General features: G+C 36.0%; 1 protein-coding gene across 2 annotated transcripts; it reads left to right on the top strand.

The window, feature by feature from the left end:
• The first annotated feature begins 3,015 nt into the window (after window positions 1-3,015).
• On the top strand, window positions 3,016-8,899 carry LOC122027894. Of its 2 annotated transcripts, none has more exons than XM_042586910.1 (5): window positions 3,016-3,144; window positions 3,337-3,513; window positions 5,118-5,334; window positions 5,410-6,677; window positions 8,497-8,899. In XM_042586910.1, exons 1-5 carry the CDS (start codon window positions 3,127-3,129, stop codon window positions 8,524-8,526), a joined length of 1,710 nt encoding a protein of 569 aa, XP_042442844.1. In that variant the 5' UTR covers window positions 3,016-3,126; the 3' UTR covers window positions 8,527-8,899. The 2 variants fall into 2 exon arrangements, with proteins under 2 accessions (XP_042442844.1, XP_042442845.1); XM_042586911.1 differs by having other exon boundaries at window positions 3,074-3,206.
• Window positions 8,900-10,637: the final 1,738 nt, after the last annotated feature.

The raw sequence follows: 10,637 nt of genomic DNA, 5'->3' as shown, positions 1-10,637 counted from the left end.
GAAACTTCTTTATCAAGTATTCACTCAACCTTTGACCCACTTAAACTTTCCATCTCGTGCAAATTTTTTGTTGGAATTTTGATCACCAAGTGCGGTCCTGCTTGACCCACTTAGATTTTCTTCTTGCCTAACCTCTTTTAGGACTTTCCCTTGCTAATGTGCAATCCACCTTGACCCACTTGGATTTTCCTTTGTCTAACCGTAGTTAGGACTTCCCTTTGCCAACGTGCGGTCCTCCTTGATCCACTTGGACCTTCCTTTGCCTAACCGTAGTTAAGACTTCCCTTTGCTAATGTGTCATCCTCCATGATGCACTTGGACTTTCCTTTGCCTAACCATTGAGTTAGGACTTTACCTTACCTAACATCTAATTAGAACTTTATCCTTGCCTGACCCTCGAGTTAGGTCTTTGCCTTGCCTAACATCTAGTTAGGATTTTACCCAGTCAAGTATCCGGTTCTCTATGACCTACTTGACCTCTCTCTCCCATATTGTCAAATATGTGGTCAACCTTGACCTCTTCTTCACATATTATCCGGTATCCGATCAACATTTACCTACGTGACCTATTCGTCACATATTGTTCAAATATCGAAACTCAAGTTCGAATTTACTCAAACTTAATCAAACTTGTCAACCTTAACTCGAGAGTGATTGCACTAATAATCTCCCAATAGACGAATGTGATGATTCCGTTGCTACCAATGGTCAGGCTGTTTTGAGGCCTTGGCAGAGGCCGAGCTTAACAAAGTCGTCAAGTATAGTAGAGAACTTGGCCATGGTGCGCTTCTCCGCAACAAAAGAGTAGATGGTGCGGATGGAGGACATGCACTACTCCGCCATCTTATGGGCGAGCTCCATGAGGATGTGGCAGCACTATTATAAGCGAGGCTACCAACACCACCTGGGCGCCCCACATAATCGATCCCACATTCATTTGTAGAGATGTAAATCATAAGTGATTTTTTTTTTTTTTTTGCCTTTTGAACATTGACTATTACATAAGGGAAGATAGTATTTCAATGTTAGGAATTGACCTATAAACTTCTTCTTGATAGCAACGTTCATACAATGATTATCTGTCCATCTCGCGGGGATAGAATATGACTCTACTTCAATTATATTTGAACTGGATTATCTTTCAAATATATATGTCACTTATAAAATCTAACTTAATTTTTATTAAACACATCAAAATAATAAGATCGAACTAACATTTTAAAACATGATTATACTAATATAAATAATATATGTATTTTAAGAGCTAATAAAACTAACTATTAAAGAATCATATAATACAAATGATCATTTTAAAATTTAAAACATGATTATACTAACATAAATAATATATGCGTTTTAAGAGATAATAAAAATAACTATTAGGGAATCATATAACAATACAAATGATCATTTTAAAACTTCTATTTGAGAAAAGAGTTTCTTAAATAACATAAAAGACTGTAAAGTCATATACGAGAGAGAGTATGCCAAATAATTATGATAAAAACAAAGTTGTATTTAATATTTAATTATGTAGAAGTAGTAGTGTAGTAAAATTAAATAAATATTTAGTAACATGTATTATAATATTTTTTTTTTAAAATAAGAGGGAAATTTTGGAAATAATAAAAGAGAATAATCTAATAATAATGTTTTAGAAAATAAAAAATCAAGACGCAATTAACTAATTAGTCAAAAAGTTTTTTAAAAAATATTTTTTTTATTCTAGGGCTATTATAATAACTACATAGTAGCGGTCTTAACTCGCTCAGAAAGTTATATATAAAATATTTTTATATAAAAACCTTTTAATTAAAATTATTTTAAAATGTCAAAATCATTATAAAAATATTGTAGTAAGTATAACCGTCAATTTGAATTGGATCCGTCGAATTGGTCTACCCTGTCAAATAATTTAAACGGATTGGATTGAAATTTTATTAACTCAAGTCCATGATAGGGTGATCCGCCTAGGCCCGCGACCCACGCGGGTTGACCCACGACGGGCTTGGATTGACCTGCGGGTTGAGAAATACATATAATCTAAGTTTTATGTTAATTTATTATCTTTCTTTATTATAATTTTGAAATAAAAATAATATTTTTCATCCCGTTTATGTCTATTTATACTTAAAATACATATTTATTTATACATTTGATTAATGAAATCCTTCAAGTAAAATATTGAAGATATGAAATAATTTTTTTATTTTTTTAAAAAAAATTTGATGGGTCCGCGGGTTGGCCCACCAAATCTGTAATCCGTCTTAGATTGAGTTGGATTAGAAATTTTCTAATCCATCAAGTTAACGGATCGATCCATCCTGTCCCGCCAAATGATCGATCCGCCACGGATCAATCCGTCCTATCACGAATTAACCCGTCTGAGAGCTGTAATAGTAAACTACAACAACATAATAATAAGCTGTCAATGCAACGGCAGGGAATTTTATATGATAAGATGATAATGTTAAGAATATTGATACTTCGAATACATTTGTGATTTATGTTAGTCGTCGGTGAAAATTTCTATGAGCTAAATTGATTACTTTAAAATTAATCCGTTTCAAAAATTAAATATTTAGATTAAAAAAATAATAGCATTTTAATAATTATTAGCTAGTTGTTACCGTTATTATAGTAGCCATTTAAAATAATTTTAATTTTTATAATGATTTTAATATTTTTAAAATACTTTTAATCAAAATTAAATAATATGATCAAACTATTAAAAAGTTTCTATATAAGCATTTTTTTATTAAATTAAATTAATTTTAATGGTTCATTCTTTTTATTTCTGCACAATAAAAATTCCGTGAATGGACATGATTTTGTCAAAATAAAGGGTTAAAATTATAAAAAAACTATAAAATAGTGATAAGAAGGGTATATTAGTAAATGAGTCAACCAACTCGAGGAAGCAAGCCAATCGGCCATAGGGCGAACATAACGGCGGGAAAATTAACAAAAAAAACCCTGAGGATTAACGAAATGGCATTGACTGTTTTTTACTGCGACAAAAACATGAGCTAACGAAACCACTTCCGCTTCCTCTTTTTTCCCTTTGTTTTTCCTTTCCCTTCCGCCGCTCGTCTCAACCGCCAACCACCCCCCTTTCTCTCCGCCATGGCCGGCGACGCCGAGGTAATGGGAAGGACCGGAAAGCATCCTGATCCTTCGCTTTCTCATCCTTCACTTCATCGCTCGTATTCTTTCTCGCTCCGCTCGCGGTTCCCGTCTTTTTCTCGAAGTTTACACTGTTGTCGGTGTCATCTTGTTCGTTCCTTTCATCGCCTCTGACGGTGCGTGTTTTTTGCCTTCTTACATCGTAATCAGAGAATGGCGGCGCTCAAGAGGGCGTACGCGGACGTCATCCTGAACACGGCGAAGGAGTCGGCCGTCAGGATTTTGGCGGCGGAGCGCCGGACGCTACAGTGGAAGCAGAGCTCGTCGCTCGTCAAGGAAGATTCTGTTGCCCTAATTCTTCGACTCAAGGCTCTCATGGACTCTAGGGTAATTGTTTTTGTTTACCTGCAGTTAGTGCTTGCACGATCTAACCCCAATTTTTATTTATTTATTTAATTTTGTGCGAAAGCTGGAATCTTTTTCCCTTCGAGATCTGCCATTGTTTGTTCTAATCAATTGCATCCGGTGAAATTAGTTGTTGTTATTTGGATTGCTACGTTTTGGTTGGAAGGATGTTACAAGCTGCCTAACCTCCTTGTTAGCCCCCTGCAAGTAGGGTTTATTCATGAAAGAACTATTCAACTGTTCTTTCTTCTGATCCCAGTTTAACTTTTAAAAAATTCTGATCCAACTGCTGTTCGAGCAGTATTCTTTGTCATTGATAGCAAAATGTTCTATTGTTGTCCGAATATGCCTTTTTTATTTATCTGAAGACTCATAAATCGTACACTGATAAGACTACATTGGAGTCTATATATATTCTTGAAAACACTTGTAAGTGTCATTTGTTTACATAGTTCAGATTGATTCTACACTCAAATGCATATGTCTGGTCATTTTTTAGTCTAAATTCAGTCTCATTTTACATGAAAGCTCTGAGCATAAATTAAGAGAATGAAACTGCATTTCTGTAAATTATTGTTGTAAGAAAGTATGTTGTTTTATTTGTTGTTTGATTGCATTTTAGGGCTTTTGTTCTGCTCAAGCAAAAAAGTCTTTTCGTAGCATATCTAGATGTTATTTTTGAGAATTCATGTCTACTATACATGAAAGCCGAATGTCAATTTATTTATATTTATATGTCAGTTGAAGAAAGCATTGGATTGATGATGGCGGTTCAACACGGAACAAAATAATAATCTCTTAGTCATTTTTTTGCTTGCTGCCTGAGTGCCCATGTAGTGGGTCGATTGTCAGCCACTTGAAAACACCTTTTGCAATCTTGGCACAAACGTTCCCAAGGGATCTCTCCGTCACATTTTCGACCTTGAAAGTGTAATGAAAGAGACAATGATATATATTAACCATGTGTGATAAGACAGAGTTCATCATGTCAAGGTAGATTTAAACTCTCTGAAGGCCACATAATATGCTCTAATAAGCACTTGTTCTTTTTCAATTAGATGTAATGTAATTGTACAAATGCAAAGTCTGTGTTCTTATCAGTTGTCTTCTATTATTGATGAAGAATTCTAACGTATTTTTGGTACATTTTTGTAAAGTGTTGATGTGTTATTATAATAACTTATGCTCTGATGGTATATCTGCAAACCATTTTGTGCTTTTGAGTGGCTACCCTAACCATAATTTGCTACTGAACTTTGATATGAAGCAATATTTTGTTGCTACCAAAATTGTAGTTTCATACAAAAACTACATTGCCAGAAAGGTTTGATTGGAGACAATGGGACACTTTTTTTTCAATCCTAGTAGAAATATTACGAGTGTTTTTCTTGAAGCTAATACTGTTGAATTTGGTTTCTTTAAACTATTTTGTTTTGTAATTTGTCATCATCATCGTAGCCACGTTTTTCCCAACTATTTGCGATTTGGCTATAACAATTTTGTCCCTCTTTCGAATTCGATAAGGCAGGTTAAAGTTGAACTTGTTAGCATATCTTGCTGAAGTATCAATTTAAATGTGTATTCAGATTAAAGAGACAGAATCAGTAAACTTATCACAAGCAACAAGAATTCGAGAGCTTGAAGTTCAGCTCCGTGAGGCGAACCATACAATTCATCGTCTAAATTCTAAACTGCAGAAAGTTAGTTCTGAACTGGAGAATCAGAAGAGTGATAAAAGTGAGTCTCTACAAGGTAAAGACACAGATGATCACATCATTTCGCAGACAAATAACCCTGATGAAGGTAATATATCTCTGATTTGGCAACCTGGCCTCAGTTTTGTAGCTGTGTGTTCTCTAAATTTTATCTTAATTGTAGCTGCATCGAGTCAGGAAACTGTACCTCATAGCACCTATGCTAAATATTCAAACCAAAAGGAGCCTACAAAACATTCAACTACATCTGATGATTCTACTGGCACTCCTGATTTAGTGTCCTTGATATTGAGAAACAAGGAACCAGAGCCTTTTAGGAACGGTTGTACTCAGCGGATACGTGCATTGGAGCGAAATGTATTGACTGATAGAGATCTTCCTGCTGAAAGACATGCTCTGACCTCTAATGTAAAGCAAGAAGCTGCAATATGTGAGAATGAACTAGATGAAAAATACTGGCTTGGAGACCCAATCCTGGCAGCCGAAATGCTAATAGAGGTTGCAAAATCACTTGATTCAGAAGAAGCACAACAAGCAAACAAATCTGAAATCAACCAGGAAGGTAAGTTTTCCAGTTGGCGTTCTCCATCAGAAGAAGCACAACAAGGAAACAAATCCGAAATCAACCAGAAAGGTAAGTTTTCCAGTTGGCGTTCTCCAAGAAGAAGAAGAGCTAGAAAGCTCCTCACAAAAAGCTGCAGTACTTCTCATGAAACTGAAGATCATGAACAACCAGACATTAGTAATACTAAAATTGCTGGAAAAACTGGCATGCCCATGACTTATGAAAGGCAGGGGCAAAGAAATGCAGATACTACATGTTCAGATGAGGCTTCTGTCGAAAATAAAATAACTTCTGTAGACAGAAATATGAAGTTGAATGAGTTCCCCGATCATGTAATCCCTGCAATTTTGAACACCGGCAGAATAATGACCAGGCGAAGTATGAAACTGCATAATGTCAACAGTTCAAATGCTGGTCAAGTAAGCATTGAAAACGATCAAGTTGCACTAACCACACATGACTGTGAAGAAGGCTATCCTTTAGATGGAGCCATTAAGGAGGATGCCATTGAGTGCGAAACAATGTTGAAGACACCAGATCATACAGTAACTGGGTATTCAGATACTTTAGTATTAAAAGGAAACGATCAAAAGATTGATACTCCCTCCACTGATTTTTGTTCTAAAGATGAAGAACCTTGCAAATCAAGTAGGCTACCTGCTGAAGTTGGAAATGACAGAATTGTAAAATATACTTTTAAGAGGACCAGAAAGAGGGGATCTCCAGATAACAAGAACAAAGATGTTTATTTAGAAGGAAATAAGAAATTGAGAAAAGCAGATAAAGAAAGTGCCTTGCATGAGAAACCAGACAGGATAATGGAGTCAACCAGAGACAGTAGGAGGCTAGCACAAGTTGCTCGTCAGGTTAGTAAATGATCCATTTCTGTTTTGTGAAATTTTGAATCACATGTATTGCAAATAATGATTTGCTCTGGGGCACACTTAGGAATTGCTTCAATCCCTAGTGTAAAGGAGCAAGAACACTTACTACTAGTGTAAAGGAGCAAGAGTGCTTACTTTACAACCTAGGTGGAGAAGCAACGTCACATAATCATGTTTTAAATGAAAAGAATGATGAAGTAAAAAAGGAGTATACCAAATAATCTGTAGCATTAGACTCAACCATTCAGTTACTTACTGAGAGAGTTTGTCGCAAGTTTCAAAATTCTCGGATGGTTGGGAACACCAAGGATGGAGTACTACTGTTACAAGTGATGATAGGTAGATCCTTAGAGAGATAGAATTGTTTTCCTAGGAGAGGATAAAAGAGAAGGTGAAAACAGTCTCTTGCAAAGCAGGGTAAGACTGCGTAGGATAGATCCTTCCCTGAGATCTCGCATTGGCGAGAGCTTCGTGCACTAGACCGTCCTTAGGAGAGTATAAAAGAGAAGTGACGATAAGGGGGGAACAATTTGATAAAATTTGCTTGATTATTGATGTAAAATATATGTAGTCAGCTATAAATTAATTTGATCTTCAACTCTACATGACTATTTAACTGAAGGAATCTAATAAAACTAGGACAATTGTACAATAACTGTTTCTAATACTTTTTTCCATGGTGTAGAGACATCATTGTAGAATTAATTAAATTATCCTAAATATACTTAAAAATGAAAATAGCTATTTTTTATATATATATTTTTAGTTTTCTTACATGAGAAAGGATGACTTAGCCTTTTTCCAGGTATATATTGATTTCAAGAACTCTAATATAAGAATTGTGCCACGCAATACAGCTTGTACAATCAATGCATTTCTGCATTCTCCAAGACTATATCTTCTACCTGGTTCTTGTAATTAGTATGGGTGGTTTGTTGCAGTGTATTACTCGCTGCAAACTAGTGAGACCTGCAGCAGTATGACAATGCATTATTACAGCGTACTAAATTCATGTAGAGTTACGAATATGGTTATCGCGTAAAAAGAGAGTTTTATATGACGTATAGTCTTCATCTACCAGTGTGAAGCGAGCAAATATCTTGGCCTGAACGTGTTTAGTAATTAGCCCGTATGATCTCTGTGAAATACATGATGCCTAGTATAGAGGATAACTTAGAAAAATAGAACTTGTATTTGCACACTTAGTTGATAAGTAGGGTTTCACATGGTTGCCTAAGGGATAGATCGCATCTGAATGATGAATGGTGAAGGAAAGAGCAAGGAAAATGTGACTACTGTGAAGCTTCTTAACAACTAAGCTTGATAGATATAGCTGTTTTGTCATACTATATGTCATATGGAAAGCAAGGTTCATATTTCGTTCCAAGCCATTGGAATGAAACACTATCAAGTTGTTTCGCCTGTGTTGACACATACTTCCGGTGCCACTGATGTGGAAAAGCAGCCATGAGACCAAATAAAAAAAGGAGGGTGACACCTTATTGAATTTTCCCTATCTCGCACTTTCTACTTTCAGAACTAGAAAAGGACATGGAGTTGCAGTTCTCATCGATTCGATTCTAGCTCGCAGAACTAGCAGAATATGTACTGATCAGCAGGTAGAATGATAGATTTTGCCTGTATTGAGCAGAGTGAAATCCATAGCTCTGATGGCGAGTGACACTATGCAATTGAAGATAAAATATATAGCTGCTCCTTTTTATTATTATTATTATGATTATTATTAATGATAAATATCATGATTTTCTTGTTTCACTTAACTTGTATTCTCTTCTTCTAGTTAATCTCCTTATCAGAGAGGCGCTGGTGATGAAGCCACGAGGATACTCCAATGATCAAATCATCTGTGACAACAAATCCTCAAGAACTATTCTCCATTCGGCTGAGTATTGTCTTGTGCATATCCACTGTCATTGTCTCGGCATTGTTTATACCATGAAATTGAGTTTTAAGAGGAGGAAACTAGGCGAGTGAACTGGGATCATAGATTAAGAATCAGAGGTGTATTAGTTATTTATCTTATTACTTATGTTATTTTTCATCCTTGTTCCATGTCAATAATGTGGAAACACACTTCTTAACACTATTCTGACCATTCAACTTTGTTATAGTGTCTGTTGTTTTATATCTTCTGATCATTTTTAGTAAACAAGAGGGACGAAATGAGATTTAACTCTCTTGTATATGTTTTGCAAAACTTATATATATAATGTTATATTGTTAATGGATAATTGGGGCATTTTAGGGTGAAACGACTTCTTTTGAGAATGAGAGTTGTTTTTCTCGGCTGTTGATTGTTGGTTGTTAGCTGTGTTGACTTGATAATGCTGGATTGATGAGTTCACTATTGCAAATACTTTTTGATTTATTCTCATGGTCAGTCAGTAGAAAATTTTATATCTCTATTTTGATTTATTCTCATGGTCAGTCAGTAGAAAATTTTATATCAATTCTATATAGAGAGAGATATAAGAGAGTGTGTATTTAGCCTGCGGTTTTCTAAATACAGTTTGGTGTGGTGCATCCCTCATGGAAATTTCTTATATTTTTTTTTATAAAAAAATGCTCCTTCTCGTTTTCTTCGCCGACCTTGCCGCGAGCTCTAGAACCATCGACTGTCACTTGCCCGTAGGCCTTTTGCTCGACGCCCAATCATCGCTTGCCCACAGCCGGCGGCCTCCGGTCGACTACCCAAACCGAAACTACACCTAGGGGGATATGAACCCTAGGGGGTTCCGGTGCAATCGCTGTTGGATATCTGTCAAATTGCAACCAGAATCGATAGCGTTGTGTCGCCAGTGTTGCAATCGATTTTGGCCGTAATCCGATCGGAATCCGGTCTGGATCTAGCGGGGGACAATCCGTCGTCATCTAGTGAATATTAGCGACGATCGATGAGAGGCGCGAGGGAAAATACCGATCAGCGTTTGCGGTGGCAGAACTAGAACTCGCGGAACTAGATTTCATTTTTTTTTTTTTAACGCGTTTTCTCTTTGACGTGGCATGTCCAGGTCAGCCAACCCACATGCAACCACACTATTCATGCCACAGGATAATATTTTTTATAGCTATATATATATATATATAGTTATTTTTCAACTTCTTTGTTCCTCTCCCAAGTGAGCTCCATCTTGTCGCGAAAGAGATCCACTTACCCTATCGATCCACCTATTGCTCCTCTTTGGTCAGCTTGCCTTTATGCCCCCACTCCATCACCACTTTGCTCCCTCGAAGCTATAAGATTTTATTGGACTCCAACTATCGTTCTATGTAGTCTAAGATTCTTTTGCCTTTGCGCTCCCACTATGTTCCCTCGAGGCTTTCTTTGAAATATCATTAGACCTCTAACTATAACTATACTTTCTTCATAGTCTAGGGTAAGTATCTTCCCAAATTAGGTCAAAACTAGTTGAATGCTTCTACCTCTCGAATGAATCAACCGAATTGGGATAAATTACTAGAAACATATTATTTATTATCATTTTCCCCCTCTAATTTTGAAGAAATATATAAAGATAATTAAAATAATTTTCTCTCATCATTTTTAATCCCTTCTAGTAAACACAACTAAAAATGATTTTACACTCCTCTTCATTTCATTCTCCAAACTTGAAAACATGACCTATCTAATTAATCATAACCTACATTGAATCGATCATCTCAATAGCTTCTTCGAGAATTCAAATGGTAATGAAGCTATCGATCCGATCCACTTGCATCATGTATGTTTGTCCTCATCATTCCTCGAGTGGAAGATTGAATAATACCTCTCCGAGAAAGGAATGTCTAGTGGACTCTAAAACTTATCTCGCTATTGATATTGGCGACACTAACAAAGTTTCAACTTCGAACGGGCGACCGACCATTAATTCATCGGTTGATTCATTTGCAAAAACATAACTTTAGAAGGCATAGCAATCA

This window comes from Zingiber officinale, chromosome 10A (assembly GCF_018446385.1).
Source record: "Zingiber officinale cultivar Zhangliang chromosome 10A, Zo_v1.1, whole genome shotgun sequence".
Lineage (NCBI taxonomy): Eukaryota > Viridiplantae > Streptophyta > Magnoliopsida > Zingiberales > Zingiberaceae > Zingiber > Zingiber officinale.
Note: the sequence above shows the minus strand (reverse complement) of the source record. Positions and strands in the feature narration are given on the sequence as shown.

Bases quoted from the DNA above. Each gene is read 5' to 3' on its own strand.
- LOC122027894 (XM_042586910.1), top strand. The intron at 3,514-5,117 runs GTAATTGTTTTT...ATGTGTATTCAG, and splicing joins AGGCTCTCATGGACTCTAGG to ATTAAAGAGACAGAATCAGT. The intron at 5,335-5,409 runs GTAATATATCTC...TCTTAATTGTAG, and splicing joins GACAAATAACCCTGATGAAG to CTGCATCGAGTCAGGAAACT.